Source organism: Grampus griseus, assembly GCF_964374135.1.
Source record: "Grampus griseus genome assembly, chromosome: 13".
Lineage (NCBI taxonomy): Eukaryota > Metazoa > Chordata > Mammalia > Artiodactyla > Delphinidae > Grampus > Grampus griseus.
In genome coordinates, this window is record NC_139007.1 from 36,944,110 (window position 1) to 36,965,126 (window position 21,017).

The following is a 21,017-nucleotide window of genomic DNA, read 5'->3' on the forward strand; positions in this document are numbered from 1 at the left end:
ATTATTGATAATATTCCTCATGCTGTACCTTTCACTCCCGTGACTCATTTATTTTGTAACTGGAAGTTTGTACCTCTTAATTTCCCTCACCTACTTTACTAAGCCTCCCACACCCCTCCACTCTGGCAACCACCTGTTCTCTGTATCTGTGACTGTTTCCTGTTTTGTTATGTTTGTTCGTTTTGTTTTTTAGATTCCACATATAGATGAAATCATATGGTGTTTGTCTTTGTCTGACTTATTTCACTTAGCATAATACTCTCTAGGTCCACCCATGTTGTCACAAATGGCAAAATTTCATTCTTTTTCATGGCTAATATAATTTATATATATATATATATATATATATATAGACACAGACCACATCTAGCTATCCATGTAGATAAATAGGTTGCTTCCATATCTTGGCTATTGTCAATAATGCTGCAGTGAACATAGAGGTGCACATATCCTTTTGAATTAGTATTTTTGTTTTGGTGGGTTTTTTTGTTTTTTTGTTTTTTTAATGGTACGCGGGCCTCTCACTGCTGTGGCCTCTCCCGTTGCGGAGCACAGGCTCTGGACGCGCGGGCTCAGAGGCCATGCCTCACAGGCCCAGCCGCTCCGCGGCATGTGGGATCTTCCCGGACCGGGGCACGAACCCGTGTCCCCTGCATCGGCAGGCGGACTCTCAACCACTGCGCCACCAGTGAAGCCCTTGGTGGGTTTTTTTTTTTTGGAAAAATACCCAGAAGTGAAATTGCTGGATTGTATAGTAGTTCTATTTTTAACGTTTTGAGGAACCTCCATACTGTTTTCCACAGTGTCTGCACCAATTTACATTCTCACCCAGTTCACAAGGATTACCTTTTCTCTACATCCTCACCAACAATTGTTGTTTGTTGCCTTCTTGATAATAACCATTCTGACAGGTGTGAGGCAATATCTTATTGTGGTTTTGATTTGCGTTTTCCCGATGATTAATTATATTGAGCATTTTTTCATGTGCCTCTTGGCCATACTAGGTCTTTTTTGGAAAAATGTCTCTTTAGGTCCTCTGCCCATTTTGTAATTGGGTTGCTTGCTTTTTTGATGTTGGGTTGTATGAGTCCTTTGTATATGTGGGATATTAACCCCTTACCAGATACATTGTTTGCAAATATCTTTTCCCATTCAGTAGGCAGCCTTTTCTTTGGTTGATAGTTTTCTTTGTTGTGGCAATAGCTTTGTAGTTTGATGTGGTCCCTTTTGTTTGTTTTTGTTCTTATTTCCCTTGCCTGAGGAGTCACATCCAAAAAAATACTGCTAAGGCTGATGTCAAAGAGCCTACGGCCTGTGTTTTCTTCTAGGAGTTTTATGGTTTCAGGTCTTCCGTGTAAGTCTTTAATGCATTTTGGGTTTATTTTTTTATATGGTGTGAGAAAGTAGTCCAATTTGATTCTTTTGCATGTAGCTGTTGAGTTTTCCCAAAATGATTTATTGAAGAATCTGTCTTCCCCTTTGTATATTCTTGCCTCCTCTGTGGTAGATTAATTGACCATGTAGGTGGGTTCATTTCTGGGCTCTATGTTATTTTAATATAAAAATAATTGTTTCAGTGTACCTGGAATTAGCAGTTGAATGTTTTACTAATGCTAAAGTAAGTTTTTATTGAAAGATGATTAGTCAAGACTCTTTGGGACGCAAGTGACTGCAGGTCAGTCTAAACTGGCATAAATGATAAAAATGCAATATATTGACGTGCATAAATGATAAAAATGCAATATATTGACGTGCATAACTGAAAAGTCCTGGGAGAGATTTTGCTTGCGTCACGGCAAACGCAGATTCAGACACTGTCATTAGGACTTGGTCTCTCTCTGTCTCTTGACCGCGCTTTTGCTATGCTGGCTACACTTTAGGCAGGTACTTTTGTTGCCGAGGTGAAGCTCCTACTGCTCGCCACACAACAGGCCAATAAATCGAGAGACGAGGTTTTGGGACAAGGAATAGCAACTTTATTTGAAAAGCCAGGAGACTGAGAAGGTGGCAGACTAGTGTCCAAAAGAGCCATCTTGCTGGGGTTTGGATGCTAGTTTCTTTTTTTTTTTTTTGCAGTACGTGGGCCTCTCACTGTTGTGGCTTCTCCCGCTGCGGAGCACAGGCTCAGCGGCCATGGCTCACGGGCCCAGCTGCTCCGTGTCATGTGGGATCTTCCCAGACCGGGGCACGAACCCACGTCCCCTGCATCGTCAGGCGGTCTCTCAACCACTGCGCCACCAGGGAAACCCTGGATGCTAGTTTCTTTTATAGAACAAACAGGGGGAGGTGAGGAGGTAAAGTTAAAAAGGTGATACATTGTTGCAAATACTTGGTTCTGGTTCATCCTCCCCAGAGGATGTGCTAATTTCTTCTTTCCTGCAGCCAGGTTTGTGGAGATGTTTCCTGTGAACTCAAACAAGAGTATTTTAGCTTAACACTTGGGCATGGGAGGCAGGGTTCCCAGAGGTGGGCTATTTTGTTGACTTTAAGCTATGGCAACATCCCTTTAGGGATTAACTTGTAGCAAAAGCAATAAGGTTAAAGTAAAGAAAAGGATCCAGTATGGAGTCAGATTTGTTCTTCCCTGTTCCGCTTTCTATCTGGGACCTGTGGTGGGAGCATCTTGCTTTTGTTCTCAAATCTCACTGCTTCTAGGGGAAAGCTTCTCTTTCCCACAGAAGTTCCAGGTTTGACTTTGATTCTGTATGCTTAAGTCATGTGCACCTGTCTGAATCAATTGCTGTAGCCAAGGAGATGGCTGTGCCTGTGTTACATGCCCAGCCCTGCAGCTGAGATATAGGGTCAGTCCCATGGGGAGTACTAGTGTATATAGGGCTGAGGAGTTCCCCAGGCACATCAGAAAGAGTGGGTACAGATACTGGATTGGCAAAAGCAGATGTCTGTTAAAGTGAGTTATACAGTTATTTTTATGGTCCAGGCTGATGTCAGTGATAATTTGTTATAAGTGAGAGTATTCTTAAATGGTCATATGAAATCATTTGACACCGATTCTGTTAAAAACGTTTGGTGTTAGGCTCTTATGCTATGAGTAACATAGACTATGCGTCATTCTAACCTCAACTCTACTGTATTTCAAGGGGCTTCCCACAATAGCCCTGGTTATTTGAGATGTGTCTACAATGTAATATGCTTTTAGTGTTAGTCACGTTCACTAAATTCTTGTGTTGGTTTAGAGGGAAAATACAATAACCAACTCAATGTGGGGAAACAGTTGCACATTTTCATACTCACCAGGTGTGTTGGTTTCATTAGTCAGAGCCCAGTCATGTACCCTAGCAGAGGAAGCAAAAGGATGCTGGGTGGAATTCCCTTAGGGCATTTATGTAGATTATGCTGTTAGCACCTGTAGAATTATTGTGCCTGGAGCCAGTCTCTCTTTTTAATCCAACCCTTACTTAAAATCCCTTTCCTTTATAAAATGTTGCTTTTATATGTTTCTATTTCTAGTTATTTCTAGTTACATTTCCTGGCTTAGGCTTTTTTTGGGGGGGGGGTTGTAGCAGTTGAGTTTTGTTGTTGGGAGGAAGTTGAAAGGAGGCATGCATGTGTGCGCGCGCACACACACACTTCCTTTTAAATTCTGTGGTTATAGAAGCGCTTCTGTACTTACCAGGGCCAGCTGCTTCCTCATATTTCATTCAGTCCATCGTTTGCTAAATATTTATTGAGGTCTGTTATGTGCAAAGCATTGTATTACATCCTCAAAGAAGTTACAGTATTTATATGAAACCTAATTATTGCTACAAAATACAGAAAGATTAAGTGCTTTGGGGATCCACGGCAGAGAGAGATTAATTTCCAGTTTGGACACAGGGAAGACTTTGGAGGAGGTAGCATTGGAGTTCAGCCCTGCAGGATGGGAAGGTTGAGATGTGCCACTATCACATGCGTAATAAATTCCCTGGGTGGTGAACTCAGTATTAGCTCTGAAACTGAGAACAGCCTTCAGGAAGCATCCTTGCAAATCCAGCAAATGAGGTTTTAGGAACCGCATTTTGTTTCTTGTTGAAACATCAAAAGAGATGCCTTTACACATCCCTCCTAATCATTTTCTAGTTCTGTGCTGTTCTCTTGTTCAAATAGTGGAAACTGGACTAATTTTTTTAAAACTCAGAGCAAAATGAAATATTTCTAGAGTCCAGATTTTTTTTAAAAGTGTAGGTTTTGAGTTTTTTCCTTTTCCCTCCACAGAAGGGCAGGTTTGCCCTGCTGCCCTTAAATTCTGAGCAGTGACCCCAGGAGGCTAAGACCCGTTTGTACTTATACTTGGCAATCTTATAGAGAGAAGTGTTAATTCACATGTACGGAATATGCTTAAACAAGGACAGGAAGGAGTTTTTTTCTTAGGAGTTTCAGGTATAAGTTATAAGTAGACTCTAGATCATAGATATACCAGAGAATCTCAGAAATGAATTTTGGATTGGGGGCTGCATCTTGGAAGGAAAACAACACTATTGTCAATTCAAGTGACATTTTAATAAATGGTTTTCCTTTTTCAACTTCAGTGGGTTAGATAGGCATACTTGGGTGTTGGGTATTTTCTTACAGGTCATTTATTTTGTTTTATAGGGAAATACAGTACTCACAATTGTGCTTTTTTTTAAAAAAGCACTGGCTAAAGTGTCATCCAAGGTTTGCTCAGTTGTCACCTTCTCTCCTGCATATTCAGACTTTCCCTCCTCACTGGCTGTTTTCCCTCCAAACCTTAAAATCAAACAATCAAGCAAAAAGGACTTTACCCTCTCTGTTTCCCTCTAACTTGCTATAGACCCAGAGCCTTGCCAAGACTACTTTTCTGTGATATGTCTTATCCTCTTTAATTTTTTTTGTTTTTAGGTCTTGGCTTTTGTAAAGTAGATGTACTTGCTCTGCAGAAATTCCTCCCCACATAGCAGTGTTCTGGGCCCCCGCTTTCTTTTCTCTTCATGACTCGTGATAAGCCAAAGGCTGTGTGAACAGAGGCCACACACAGAGGCACCTGTGAGCTGTACAGCCTCCCACCCTGTCAACACTGGGATCTTGGTCAATGCCCTTACTTAAAAATGAAAATACGGACTTTGACAAAGGTTGAATGACCTCTTTAAAGTTATCTGAAAGTTAATGTCATGACCACACCTAGAACCAGGCCTCCTAATTCCTCACTTCACAATGTTGAAGAATAGGATTTTAAAGTTGCTAATGAGGTTCTGAAGTGGGAAAGCGGCATTTTCTGAAATAGACTGTGATTAGTGCTTCTAGCAGTTTCTCCATTCAGCTGGCCAGAAATGAGTCCCCAGATACTAGCTGCCGTAGCTCATCATCACTTGAGATTTTTACAGTGTTCTTCTTTTTTTTTACAGTGTTCTTCTTGATGGCTGCTCGTTTCCAAGTAATAACTGCACTTGAGTTTTTAAGTCAAACCCTTTAGATAGTAAAATTGTAATCTGTTGTAATTGTGAAGCATGTGGGCTGTTTTAGGTATGGCTTAATGGAATGGTAAATGAAAAAACTACAAGGGTAGGTGGCAGTTCGGGTCACAAGGTGAAGAGACCTGGTGAGCCTCAGGAGACTTGGTCAAGGGTTCATTCATCCCTGGCCACTAACTGACAGGTCACTTCCCATTCAGAACAACCACCAACAAATAATACCACGTGATGCTCCGTACCCATCTCTGAACTTTCGAGGGCAAGGATTTTGTCTTTTTTTTTCATCTTGCATTCCTAGTGCCAGTCTAGTTCCCAGCACATGGTAAATGGCCAATCAGTTTGTTGAATGAATAAAGGAATTACTTTTTCTGTCTTTAGGTTTTCTTCTCAGTAAAATGTGAAAACCAGTACCTCCCTGTTACCGAGTCCAAGTGCGTACTGCTCGCCGCACAACAGGCTAGTAAATCGAGAGACAAGGTGTTAGGGCAAGGAATAGTGACTTTATTTAGAAAGCCAGCAGACGGAGAAGATAGTGGGCTAGTGGCCCAAACAACCATCCTCCCCGACTTAGAATTCAGGCTTCTTTTATACTAACAGGAGAGGGGCTGTGGTAGGTTGTTGCCAACTTCTTGGTGCTGGAATCCTTTGCTCTTGCAGCTGTCCACGTAGGTTTGGTCACAGTGTTCCTAGAAACCTCCACAAGACAGTTGTTATTTTCTGTTCTGCAACTTGATTTATCTCTATGTGAATGGAAAAGTTTTACACTAAAGCTTTAAAGGTCAGAGCCTTGAGAATGGACCATCATGTATATTTCAGGCAATAGGCAGCATTCCTTTATAAAGGTGCAGAGCCAGCATGACTAAGCACAGGCAACAGAGCACAAAGGTTAGAGCTAAAGGACTAGATCTAATACGAAGTCAGGTTTATTATTTGTTATTCTGTGTTACATCCCTAAAAGATTAAATGTGATAATAGATGTGAATGCATTTTGGAAAGTTCTGAGCATATATATGGGCATAAAGGTATTATTTCTTTAAGCTGTGAGAGGATCAATATAGGGCTATGAATTAACTGAGGAGAAAACAGTATCTCCTGAATATAACAGAATTGAAAAACTCTTTTCCCTTCAAAGACTTTATCTTTGTATAAGAAATAGCATCAGTAATTTGTTGATTTTCCTCTCTGAGTGTGGATCATTTAAAAGATAAATATGAAAACATTCCAAAAGAGATTCATTCTTAGTATTCTCAAGAGTTTGTTCAATTTTGCTTATTACATAGTTGTGTCATGTTGGAAATCCTGATTGAAACAAAATTTTCATTATTTAGCTGTTTTATTATCTTTTTTTTTTTAAGCATTTTTTTATGTCAGCTTTTTCTTTCCAGTGTGGTTTGTTGTGTAATAGAGACATAGCTTCCTGTAGTATCTTTCTGGAAAAAATACTTTAATATTGATAACAAAAAGACTTGTTTATTAAAAGAACTTTTACAGCTACTTCTTTAAAGTCCAAATTGTCTCCTTAGAATAGAATTAGAAAGAAATATAGAGAAATGGGCTTATTGGAGTTTTCTCAGGGAATAAGATTTGATAAGCAAGAACACCAAAAGGTTCATGTAAAGATACCCTTTCACTTGCCACTTTGATTTGTCCTACAGACAAATCTATCTGCTCCTAAAAGATCAATGGAGAACCAGAAAAATTATTCAGATTACTTATTAGTAAAACAAATGAAAGTTGCTATACAATGTATATTTATCCAAATGGGTGTGATAGTTTTTTTTCTTTTTTTTTTAAATTTTTTAAAATTAATTTATTTATTTATGGCTGTGTTGGGTCTTCGTTTCTGTGCGAGGGCTTTCTCTAGTTGTGGCAAGCTGGGGCCACTCTTCATTGCCGTGCGCGGGCCTCTCACTATCGCTGCCTCTCTTGTTCTCTGTGGAGCACAGGCTCCAGACGCGCAGGCTCAGTAATTGTGGCTCACGGGCCCAGTTGCTCCGCGGCATGTGGGATCTTCCCAGACCAGGGCTCGAACCTGTGTCCCCTGCATTGGCAGGCAGATAGATTCTCAACCACTGCGCCACCAGGGAAGCCCTGGGTGTGATAGTTTTATTGTGAATGTAAACTATGAACTATAACAAGTCAGTGTTTTTTGTTTCTTTAGATGGGTAGCCTATGAAAATCCTGACTTCACAGGAGAACAGTATATACTGGATAAAGGCTTTTATACCAGCTTTGAGGACTGGGGAGGCAAAAATTGTAAGATCTCTTCTGTTCAACCCATATGTTTGGTAAGGAGTTACATTTTTCTCTGAGAATATTTAACTGAATTTTGGATGCCCTTAATGTGTGCTTCTGGTTCATGTAATACTTAACTACAGAAACTATCCTGAGATTGTTTTTAATGGTAATTGTCAATGACCCACAGAACAATTTGCGAGATGTCTGCCCCACTCACTTCCTTTTCTCTTCTCTTTAAACATTCTTAGGATTCTTTCACCAGACCAGGGAGACAAAATCAGGTAACTTAACAAACATTCTATCATTCATAATTAGAAACCTTCTGTTAAAAAGCTGAATTTATGTGTAAAACATCATACATTTGGGAACATATTGTTAGTTTTACCCATTTTTGTGCCTGAAAGCATAACTATATTTTGAAATTAATTTAAGTTTACAGTAAGGCTTAATTGATAGCACTGACCCATATCTAAATATTTCTTATAAAATGTTCTTATGTAAAGCTAAATTTTTATATCATTACAGTGGATCAGAGTTTTACATTAATACACTAGGATTAGTATTTCAAACAATAGCGTATAGTTATTGTGGAAAACAGTAAAATGAATTTTCGTATTTGCTGTGTCTGCATTAGGCTTTTTATATAGTGTCTTTTATATGGTGTCTCACTTAAGCCTTTTGAATGCTGACTCTCTGTATCAACTGAAGTGTTAAATTTGTTAAAGACTTTTTAATGGAAGTGTTCAGAGAGCCATAATTACAGAGGCACGAACACCACTGTAGCCTCCTTTATTGGCATACAAAAGAGTCTAATAAGTCAGCAGGTAGCTTCCATTGAGAGGGAGGAAAACTGCACTACATGTTTCCAAAATACAGTTTCTTGTAAATGTTAGAACTGTGAACAATTACTTTTGGCCACAGTAAAGCTTTAAAATGCCTGGCAGCTTGTTACAAGAGGGTGTTCTGTAGAAAGCTGCCTCTATTGTTGGACTGTCCTTTGATGTCTCTGAATGAAATTAAACAATCATGAATGGTGCAGCCAAAGTATTTCTAATTGATCATTAATGTAGAAGTAAAAAATTAAAGGTTTTATAAAATTCATGCCAGTTTACAGTAACAAAAGTTAGCAGGTCATGTTTGGTTATCATTTCAGAGGCTGAATGAGTTAATGTGTTTAGGAAAAGAATTTTATGTATTTCTGTTTACTTTTTCAAAGATTCACTTGTTTTCGGAACCACAGTTTCAAGGTCGCAGTCAGTGTTTTGAAGAAACAACAAGTCAAATTGATGAGTCATTTTCTGCCAAGTCTTGCAGAGTTTTAGGAGGCAGGTAAGCAAAACAGTGGACTGGCAGAGCCCAACCCGTGGGGGAAAACAGGATTCACATATCAGCAAGTAAATACACTTGTAGGAGCCTGGTACCTTATGAGACCACCACATAGTACAAGACCGTGTGAGTACTGAAGTGGACTTCAGAGCACTGAGTGCTGGGCGGCAGAGGACATGGACATCAGTGTGGGTGGGAGAAGTTGAAGATCACCACCTCGTTGTGCAATGGGACTCAGACCAGGTTCTCTGCTCTCTAGGCCTCTCCCGTCATCTGTAAAGGGACTTTAGATCATCTCTAAGGACCTCCCAAGATAGATTTTTTTTTACAGATGGGTAGGAGTAGGGCAGGCATTCTGCATGATAGGCAAGTGCATGGTTGGGGTGGAGATGCTGATGAGGGGCACACCACCCTCTCTAGCTGGGAGGGCTTTGTACAGGGGGGAGGGGAAGTGAGTTTGGACAGGGAGGGTGGGCTCAGGTGATGACTCTTCTGAGCATATGAATTTGGATGGATGCCAAAGGAAAACACAAGATGGGCAAGGCAAGGAGCTCAAAGTCAGGGAAACGGATCAGGAAACCCTTGGAGCAATCTGTGCAAAAGGTGATGAATTAAGTTGAATAATAATAAGTAGCAGTAGCAGTAGTAGTAGTAGTAATGCCTTTAATCATATAGTTCTTCATGGTCTAAACAGCACCATCATGCCATTTGGCAATGCAAAGTGGAAAGAGCACCGGCTTTGCATTCAAATGCATAGATTTATATGAAGCTTCACTGTTTATTAGCACATACCTGCACCTCTGTCCTAGTTTCTCTTTGTCCCATATGCTGCTTCATTTATTACTACCAGGCATGTACTTTTTTGTTATTCATTTATTGTCTGTCTCAGCTCACTAGGGTATAAACTTCAAGATAACAGGGATTTTGTCTTGTTATATCCCCAGCAATGGAAAAATACCTGACACACAGTTATTCCTCAATAAGTATGTGTTGGGTTAAACAAAAACAAAACAAAAAGACCCCCCCACCTCCTCTAGGGAAGCATGGTAAATCACCATTTTGTCAATAATGCTGAGTGCTAGAGAGACTAAGTGACTTGTCTAAGTCACTGTGGTATCTTGACTCCTGGCCCAGTGCAGAGGTGTTGGAAATGAGGATAAAGGGGTGAGGGAGAAATCTGGGGAGGAAGCAGTAGACCCAGGTGACTGACTAGCTCTGAAGGTTGAAGGAGTGTTCAGAAAAGACTCGAAGACTCAAGGGCTTGACAGAACCACCTTGGCTGGGAGAATGGTGGCACCATGAGAGGTGCAAGGAATGCTGGTAGGTGGAGAGGTGAAAGCATTAATCATTTCATGGAGAAAAATGTATTTCCCAAATGACTTATGAATATTAGGTTGCCACAAGATGAAATGCAGTAAACATATCCAGACATTTTTGCAGAGAGAACACTGTTAGCCATAAGCATTGTTTATTGTATGGCAGCTACCTCTAAATTCAGACTCCTTGACTAGGAAGACTCAAATTACACTTTATACGTGTGTGTGTGGTTTTCCCTCTATAGCTGGGTTGCATATGACGGAGAAAATTTCTCGGGTAATCAGTACGTGTTGGAGGAAGGCCACTATCCTTCGCTGTCTGCAATGGGATGCCTGCCTGAAGCAACTTTCAAGTCTGTTCGTTTTGTAGATGTCGTAAGTATCTCAGGGTGAATATAGCATTACAGAGATGTATGGTCACACAGCTGACAGAGCAAGGGAACCAGCAGGCAGGCTTACTCAGGACAAAGTTGGAGGCAGAAAAAATAGTTTCGTGGACAACTTTCTACCCTGGTCTCTTTCCAGATCTTTAAAATGTAAACTGTTTGCTGTTTTCTCAGACTTCAGGGGCAGTGTTGGGTCAGTCATGGTGCACAGTGCACAATCATGGGCTAGTTCAAGGCCCTTCCGTCTTGTTTTTTTCCGTTTCACACCTGAGCCCTATTTCTTTTTTTCAAGATTTATTTATTTATTATTAATTAATTAATTTATTTATTTATGGCTGCATCGGGTCTTAGTTGCAGGATCTTTGTTGAGGCATGCGGGATCTTTTGTTGTGGCGTGCAGGCTCCAGGGCGCATGGGCTCTGTAGTTTGCGGCACTCGGGCTCTCTCATCGAGGCGCCCGAGCTCAGTAGTTTCAGGGCTCTGGCTTAGCTGCCCCGCGCCATGTGGGATCTTAGTTCCCCGACCGGGGATTGAACCCGTGTCCCCTGCATTGTAAGGCAGATTCTTTACCACTGGACCACCAGGGAAGTCCCCCTGAGCCCTATTTCTATACCTCTACCTTTAGAGGTACCCATTCTAATGTGTTTGGAGTACAGCTTGGATATTCCTATAAAATACATGTTTTTAAAAATATGTATACAGCCTTTTAATTTATATACAGTATTATGCTATAGTTCTCATCATGTTATAAAAACTCTCCTTACATGAAATTTTTTGGGAGCCATCCGTTATGCTGTGTGTACATCTAGTTATTGATTCTAATGGGTGCCCATGATGTAATATGTATTTACAATATGGAATCATTAACTAGATGTACATACAGCATAATGGATTACCCTGGGATCTTTTGGGGATACGTATTAAAAAGTGGATTGGGACTTCCCTGGTGGCACAGTGGTTAAGAATCTGCCTGCCAGTGCAGGGGACACGGGTTCGAGCCCTGGTCCGGGAAGATCCCACATGCCGCAGAGCAACTAAGCCCGTGCGCCACAACTACTAAGCCTGCGCTCTAGAGCCCGCGCGCCTAGAGCCTGTGCTCTGCAACAAGAGAAGACACCGCGATGAGAAACACGCCCACCACAATGAAGAGGGGCCCCCGCTTGCCGCAACTAGAGAAAGCCTGTGGGCAGCAACGAAGACCCAGTGCAGCCAAAAACAAAGAGTGGATTTACTGGATCTCACGTGCATGAATATGCAACCTTCAGTAAGTACTGCCGAATTCCACCACTTTACACTGTTGCTGGCAGTGCATGTGGATTCGTTTTCAGCATCATGGCCATTATTGAGTATTCTCTGACATTCTAACTTTTGTCAGTTTGAAAGAATGGGGTAGAAGTTGTGTTAGTTTGCATTTCACTGTTGGTGAGATCTCATATACGTACTAGTCATTTAGGTTTTCTGTTCAGTGAATTGCCTATTTATATCCTTTGCCCAGCTCTTTAGTTTCCCGTCGTTGTTATTGATTTGCAGAAATTCCTTATAGTTTTTAAATCTATTCCTCTGTTGTTTTAGAGATTTGCAATGAAATGACTTTTCTCAGTTTCTCATGTATGTGCCAATCCAGATTATAGTGCTCCTTTTTGACCAGAGATCTTTAATTTTAATGCAGACAAAGCAATATTCGATAGAACAATACTGCAAGATAATGTTCAGATGTTAAAGTCTGGGTGTATCTGACAGTTTGGGAAGTATTTGTTAGTTTTTGGTAGCTGATATCTCATAAAAAGCTTTAAACATACGTAGTTGGTGATTTTAGCTTTAAAGGTAGAAGGAACATATGTGAGTTGGCTTTTTCTCATCCCCTCCTGCCCGTTCAAATAACGAAAATGTTGACCTTCCTTGAGATGTGAAAATAGTAGCAGTGAAACATAAAATGATGTGGTAAGATTCATTAGCTTACAAATAATAAAATATCTAAAAATTTGATATTTAACCTGCTTAGAATTCTAAAAGCAACCTACAAGTATTTAAAAAAAACAAACCCACTTTAGATTTAAAGCTTTCAAATGCCTTCCTTCAAGCAGAACTTAGCATATATGCTCACATCACTTTTGACATTTACAGATGATGGTCTTTTAAGTTTTGATTACGATGAAATGAATATTTTACCCATATTAAGAACGTATATTTTAATTGTGACTTAGTACTTCAAAATCGTTTGGTTGTTGTCGCTAGATTAGAGTGCTTGGAACGTTTTAGCATGCCAGCTCAGAAAAGTGCAGTGAACGTGCAAAGTAGTGATACTACCACAGTTTCTGTCATTTCCTTCTTGTATGGTTTATATAACCTAATTTCTAGACCATATAGAACACGTCTACACACTGATCTGCTCTGTTTATTGGTCAAGATCTTTCTACACATCAGAGCACATCCACATAAATGAAGCAGTAAGGTGTCACACCGTTGCCACAAAACTTTAAGCAAGTTAGGGAATTTTTCATGTATCATTTATGATTTTAGGATTATTATCATCAGAGCTTAGTCTAGGGTCATAAGGGTCTGTAATCTGAAAAACAAGCATAAGCTGCCAACTTCTCATTTTTCTGAAAATCAGTGGACTTGAACTTGGGGCTTCCATCCTATTTTTTCTCTCCTAACAATTATTCCTACAGGAAAGTTTGGGGATACACAGAATCATTGTCTTATTGACAGTTAAAAACAACAACAAAAAGACATCTGAAAATGCATACAAGGGGAAGCTTCCTTTATTAGGCAGATTACCACTAGACCCCCAAAGATCACCACAGCCCCCGCCCCTCGCCATTTATGTCTTTGACTTTCCAGCCCCTTCTTATCTCAATAGAAAACAGAAAAGTTGAAAATAAAGTCCATTAGAATTGATATTCCAGGCATATATACCTGTTCCTTTATGCCTGGGATATGTTCCCCATTTTATAATACTTTACATTTACCTGCCTTTCTATGTAAGGGAAAAACTTTCTGCCCTCCATCCTTCCTTGCTTTAGCTTTGGAGTATATAACCACCCAGACGTTGCTGGAAAAGGGAGTTTATGAGCAGGCCAAGTCCAGCCAGATCTTCTGCTTTGTCCTTGTAATAAGGTGATTTTCATGTTAAGTTCGAATTACTATCAAGGATGAGTAACAGAACATTATTTTTGTTCCTAAACAGGAATTGTCTGAACCAACAATTATTCTTTTTGAAAGAGAAGACTTCAAAGGAAAAAAGATTGAATTTAGTACAGAAATAGTTAATCTCCAATCCCTAGGATTCAACACGCGCATACGCTCTGTTCAGGTGATTGGTGGCATGTAAGTGAGTTCCTACTTGTTTATTCAATAAAATAGATTTTAAAAATTAAGTTTGATCATATTTCTCTTCTCTGTTACCTTAACCAAATTGACGTATAACCCCTTTTTTTCTGTAAGGGTTAATATTTATGTTCCCTCACAGTATACTTTTCCTATTGGGAAGAGCCATGTGTGGGACATCATCTCTTCATCCAGATTTTTAGTTTACTTAAGATAAGGACTCTCAAAGTTCCTAGGCGAACGCTTTGCAATAAATTGAGCACTTCCTTAGCAAGTAGGAAAGAGAACTGATTTTGCTTATCCTTTTGAAAGACCAAGTCCTTTGATTTTGGAGTAAGGGTTGGGATTTTCCTTCGGCTAGGAGTGACTAGCAGATGTTATAGGCAAAATGACTTAATGTCAACATGGGAACATTTTTCTCAACTTTGAATAATTTTGAAATTAAGATGTAAAAATGAATAAGGACTATCAATGTAATGTGTTTTTACAAAAGTATTTTTCTTTCACTCACCGAAACAGCAGGTATAGTTTGAAGGCATCAAATGGTGGAGAGGACTATAGCTATTTAAAAAACAAATTCGGATTATTAGGGTGATTGATAGGATTTTATGCATGACTTTTTTTCCCAACAGGTTTAAACTAATATTTTGTTTTTATGATAAAATGACTACGATGATAACATTTTAGAGTTGCAGGGTTAAAAACAGAGAACCTTGATGTAATACATCAACCAGAGAGAAAGATTGCTGTGTTGCTTGCATGCTGGTCTGCGCTGGAACCCAGACTTCAGGTGTGGGTACCAGCATCTCTGTGGAAGAGACCTGAGTATCTTTAGTAGTTCTCTGGATTGAGGAAGATTACTCTCATTTTAAATAAAACTTTATTATCTATTTTTATCTAACCCTTATATAGCACCCTGTGTAAGAACTTTACAAGTATTAACCATTTAAATAAAGGTCTATTATTACAACTGAAGATGTTTTATGTAAAGTTCACAGGAAGTACTGGGCTGTCCTGCTAAAAGACTATCTCTATTGAAGAAAAAACTTACCTATTTCTCTTCAAGAGTGGAACTTTTGGGCATAAATACTCATGTACCACGAATTTGCTATTTGTCAAGACATGGGTGCTGTAGCTGTTTTTGATAATAAGGTAGTTTCCTTTTTTTATCCTCCAACATATATTTAAAGTATAAAAAGCTCGGTCTAGGTACTTCCCTGGTGGCGCAGTGGTTAAGAATCCGCCTGCCAATGCAGGGGACATGGGTTCGATCCCTGGTCCAGGAAGATCCCACGTGCCATGGAGCAACTAAGCCTGTGTGCCACAACTACTGAGCCTGCGCTCTAGAGCCCATGAGCCACAACTGCTGAAGCCCGCATGCTGCAACAAGAGAAGCCACCACAATAAGAAGTCTGTGCACCGCAATGAAGAGTAGCCCCCACTCACCGCAACTAGAGAAAGCCCAAGTACAGCAATGAAGACCCAACGCAGCCAAAAATAAAAATAAAAAGCTCAGTCTAAAAATCAAAGTGTTCTGAAAATATAATTGGTGCCCACTGTGAAATGGATATTGCTACTTACTGTGGTTATCTCTTTTTGTTTTCCAGATGGGTTACTTATGAATATGGCAATTACAGGGGTCGACAGTTCCTATTGTCACCAGCAGAAGTGCCTAATTGGTATGAATTCAGTGGCTGTCGCCAAATAGGTTCTCTACGACCTTTTGTTCAGGTACTTTCTTCTTTTACATGCTTTGAATAGACTCTTCTCTGAAATCTTTTTTGTAAATGTAATTAACTTTTTAGTTTCAATTTTAAGTGTGAAATTGGCCTCTCCCCCACCCCACCCCCAAGAATTTCTGAATTTCGGCTGTGTCTCTGGTGCCAGAAGGTTGTGACTGCTTTCAGAAATGTTATTACACCTGACATCAAAACCTGGTATGGGGCTTCCCTGGTGGCGCAGTGGTTGAGAGTCCGCCTGCCGATGCAGGGGACACGGGTTCGTGCCCCGGTCCGGGAAGATCCCACATGCCGCGGAGCGGCTGGGCCCGTGAGTCATGGCCGCTGAGCCTGCGCGTCCGGAGCCTGTGCTCCACAATGGGAGAGGCCACAACAGTGAGAGGCCCGCGTACTGTAAAAAAAAAAAAACAAAACAAACAAAAAACCTGGTATGTCCCAAGCCCTGGGTTGTCCATAGGCAGGCTCCCAGCCCCAGGCACTTTGAAATTCTGTCAGCCTCTCCTCACTGAGAAAATCCTAAAGCCTCTGAAACTCTCAGATGTAGCAGTTTTCCCTTATCCAGCCTCATCTGGGATTCTGCCCCTGCTACTGATGCTTGTTCAGTGCTTCTGAAGTACAGCTTGTATATGACTATTGCTGGGGTTTTGTCTTCTAGAAACGAATTTATTTCAGACTTCGAAACAAAGCAACAGGGTTATTCATGTCAACCAATGGAAACTTAGAGGATCTGAAGCTTCTCAGAATACAGGTCATGGAGGATGTCGGTGCTGATGATCAGATTTGGATGTATCAAGAAGGATGCTTCAAATGCAGGGTGAGCTTTTTGGATTAGACAAGGGTCTATAATAGCATCTCTCCTCAAGTAGATGCTACTTCATGATTCCTGGAGCATTTTCAGAAATAAGTTAGAAGGTTTTTCATGAAACTATTTCTTAGTTCTGATAGAACCTGTCTAGGAACCAAATGGGAGGTAAATCTAGCACTGATCCAAGATAGAATCTTTATATCTATACTTGATTTTTATACAGTAATAGAAAAAGCAAGTGTCTGTGTTACCCTCCCCTTTTTCCTTAACCTACTTGTTATAGAAATAAACTTATAAGCCCCATCATTATCAACACAGATCACTCTTGGTTTGTTTCCATTTTGGAGGACCCCACAGACTAGGTTGAAGCGTGAAGAGATAACCACCCTGTGTACAACACAGTCCATTTCCTAATTGTCACACGTTGTAAAATGGAAAATTGCCCATCTCCCTCCTATCACTCCCGCCACAATGCACATTTAAAAGCTGAGTGCTGTAAGATTTTATGAGAGATGCTCACACTTCTATTGTACGTACTCATTTTAACTCCTTGATTTTATGGGCTTGACTGTTTGCTCCTGATTTTTTTAATCCTGGTGCCCTGTGAGTCAGCAGAAGGCATTACGGCCTGCTGAAAGGAAGTACAACTTGTTAATTGGGTCTGTTGTGCTTGAGGGAGAATCATCCTTTCAGTAAACAGAAGTACTATTTAGACATGCATAGAAGAAATAGCATGAGAAACAGAAGTAACTAATATAGAGGCATAGAAAAAGCTTCTGCCTTTGAATTATCTTAATTCAAGAAAATGGCATCTTTCAACAATTATTTCTAATGAACATTACAGTGATATTATTTTAACAGCTTTGAATTTGGTAGGTCAGTGAGAAAAAGGAAAGTGTCCTAGATTATCACAATCCTTTTATCTCAATATATTGTAGAACAGTACACTTTTCATAAGCATTTTCTATAGCAATGTGTGTGAATGCCATATGAACATGACTACCATACCTTATTTATATTAAGGGTAGATTCACTTCATAGAAGGACCCATAAGATCTTTGCATTAGAACACACTCTACTGCATTTATGTTTTCTCTTTTTATACTTGGATAGCATGCCTTTTTAGAAAATTTTAGACATTTCTCATGAAGGAAGACAAGACAAATCAGTAAATGGAATTCCAAGTTTTAAAATGATAAAATGCCCTTTTAGCAACTTCAGTGCTACAGCAGCCTTCAAAATTAGAGATGCAGTCATATTCCGGAAGGGTCAGGCTGAGTGGAGTGGATACATCAGGGAGATTAGCTACAGACCCAGCCTCAGATCATGGTGATTTCTGGGGGGAGATATCATGATGGGCATTTTTAGTGTTCTAAGGAGGCTTCCCTTACTTATAAGACAGAGGGCCTCACAAAGGGCATAAATCTCTTAACAATGGACAAGAATTGAGAACTTTCTATCACAGGTTATCTGAAATGAAGGGCATAAATATTTGTTTGATCCCAGTTACCATGGCTAAAAGCTGAAATTCCTCATGTGGGGTATAAATGAAGCTAGGAACTAAGATAACTTTAAAAATCAGCTCACACAGGAAATTGCTTACAATGGTAGCTGAATGTATATCCACCCATGTCTACGATACCTTGTCTTTTCCACTGAGCAGATAGCAGAAGACTGCTGCCTGACCATCGTGGGGAACCTAGTAACCTCTGGCTCTAAACTGGGCCTGGCACTCGAACAGAACATCGACAGTCAGTTCTGGAGCATGAAGTCTGACGGCAGGATCTATAGCAAGCTGAAGCCAAATTTAGTTTTAGATATCAAAGGTAAGGATCGTTTCCTTTATTTTCTTTGTTGTGTCTTCTTTAGTTAACTAAAAAGCTCTTCTTTACTTTTGAAAATGATGCATGTACTATTATTAATAGCAAGTGATCCCTTACTACGTGCCAGCCTCAATGGTATACACTGTACCTACGTTATCTCACGTGATCTTCACAGCAGCCCCAAGAGGCCTGTGTTATCCCTCCTCCCCCCACTTTACAGCCTCCATACTGCGGCTCAGAGGAGTTAATCAGTTTGGCCACAATCTCACACCCATTAAGTGCTGAGGTGGAATCTGGACATGGGCCGACTTTAAACCATTTATTATAACAATGTTAGACTAAAATTCACAAGTTAAAAGGCTATGACCTCAGTCTGTAGAGTTCATGATTCTCAGGTACACGCATGTAAACTTTCATTGTAAAGATCTAAGACTGAAAAGGAATTAAAACAAACAACATAGCCAAAAAGATTTCAACTGAACATTTGTTCAGTGAAGTTAATCCAGAGCAAACCGATTGATGGTGCTTGGGGAAGAACAAATACATTTAGGCCAGGGGTTTCCAAACTTTATCTACATGAGAATCCCCTGGAGGGCTTGTTAAAAAACACAGATTGCTGGGTTCCACCCTCAGAGGTTCTGATTCAGTAGGTCTGGGGTAGGGCCCAAGAATCTGCATGTCTAACAAGTTCCCAGGTAATGCCCATGCTGCCTGTCTACGAGAACTACTGATGATAATTTTAAAACAACATAAAGCAAAAAAAACTGACCTCAAGTAGACATGGGAATTCAGTGAACCTTTGTTGCTATAGACAAGCAAATGACGATGGTGTGTTTTATTCATGTCATATGGGGTAATTTTGCTTCAAATTATTAATGGAGACTTTCTGTCCCCTATCAGGAAACCAGTGTGGTTATGTTCGTCAATTTAGTGGAACCATACTATACCACACACCACTTTAAATCATGGCTAGAAAGTTGGCTCAGTTTTACCTGAGTCAGGATTCTAGGCCAAAGCTGTCATTAAAAATTAAGACAGAGTGGTAAAGAAACAGCTGGTTTTAAACTAAATTTTGTGGAAGATGGAGAATAAGCCTGAACATTTCCATCAGGGGCTTTGGTGACTGCCCCTGGAGAAAAGTGGCCGTCACTTCTGATCTGCAGGTGGGGAGAGTGGCCAAGCCACCTAACAATGGGATTCGAATTTACAGAGAATCTAAGGAACAGAAAAGTGCTCAGAGGCAAACTAAGTTTAGTGAGGCAAAGGCAGGGCACTACATTTAGGGAGCACCACTAAGCAATATCTAACTCCAGGCTGGATGGGGCCCAAAGTCGTACAGTGTATAAAGTACAAGCAGGAGACAAATGCATTGTAGGCTGGCACGACAGATCTGTCCATATGTACACAAGTAAGATACCCATTGTATAGATGATCCACCGGAGGTTCAAACTGTTAAGAGTCACTATCATTTTATTCTTACTTTGAACAACTTGTTAAACTGGAGCTCCTCAGTCTATACAAGATAGAGTTTGAAAACCTCCAGAGAAGCCAAAGGAGTGTGACTAGACTGAATTGGAAACATGGATTTTGGGGAAAATACGGACTCATGTTTCTTACAGATGTGATCAGCTTCCTATGTCCAGGGTTAAGGTCACTGTAATCTTTACGAGCTAGTCTCTTAGAGCATTCCTTTTATTCTTTCAACATGTATTTATTGGGTACCCAATATGTGACAGGCTCTGTGCCACACACTGGGGGTATCAAACTGAAAGGAAAAAAAAAAAGACAGTACCTTGGCTTCAGAGCGCTTACATTCTGGAAGCTCCAAGGATATGGGATTTTCCCCCACTTGCTACCCTGGCAGTTGACCAGGAGTAAGGATTCCTAGCTTTCTAGTCTTCGACTCTGAAAAGGACTGTGGGACTTCAGGAGCCTCCTCCTTAGGGCTTCGCTTGAAAGCTCCAAGATCACTTCCTAAAATGCAATATAAATTAGTCCAGTGCCTTTGGAATAAGGCTACTGTTCTGTATGTTTGTGAACTCTCAGTATATCGAGTATGGTAGCTACAGTAATCACTTGTTAAACTAGTTTAAATGTCTCAGAATGTGGGAGAATGATGCCATCTTGTGGACAAGAGAGAGTAGGGCCACACATCCCACATACTGTGCAAGGGGGATAGAAATACATCCCTCAATAGGAGACTGTGACTTTCACTGGCTACAACTGTTGACCATTTGTTACCTACTAATATTACCATAAGGTTTATTTCTTTTATCTCCTGGTGTTTTGGTAGACATCCGTGTATTATTCCAGACCAAAGACATTATAACAACAGTATAAGCTAGTTCACACTCACTTTAAAAAAGTCTGTGAGGATTTTAATCCTCCCCAAAGGCAAAGAATGAATCAGATTATTTCTCAAGAACTTTCTAGTCATCATGACTCTAATTAGAATTATGATGTAATATACACAGAAGGTATGTTTAAGATACTATAATCTTGAAGAATGAAAAAAGACATTGTGACCTTAAGATAATATTTGCTGAAATCTCAGTGGAGTGGAGTGTGTTGTGTCTCAGTGGAGATGGTGGGGTTTGTGGTAGTGGTGACTTTTTTTTCCAGACTTAA

The 21,017-nt window shown here is 40.2% G+C and overlaps 1 protein-coding gene across 1 annotated transcript in view; it reads left to right on the plus strand.

Annotated features, from left to right (window-relative positions):
* CRYBG1 (crystallin beta-gamma domain containing 1) overlaps positions 1–21,017 on the plus strand; it is a gene marked incomplete at its 5' end in the record, with an annotated part of 209,365 nt that overhangs the window by 185,444 nt on the left and 2,904 nt on the right. The window contains 8 exons of the mRNA XM_082668869.1: positions 7,588–7,714; positions 7,913–7,945; positions 8,881–8,993; positions 10,552–10,681; positions 13,883–14,022; positions 15,630–15,753; positions 16,417–16,575; positions 18,230–18,392. Coding sequence (XP_082524995.1) covers positions 7,588–7,714; positions 7,913–7,945; positions 8,881–8,993; positions 10,552–10,681; positions 13,883–14,022; positions 15,630–15,753; positions 16,417–16,575; positions 18,230–18,392 — 989 coding nt within the window. The remainder of the gene's footprint in view (positions 1–7,587; positions 7,715–7,912; positions 7,946–8,880; positions 8,994–10,551; positions 10,682–13,882; positions 14,023–15,629; positions 15,754–16,416; positions 16,576–18,229; positions 18,393–21,017) is intronic.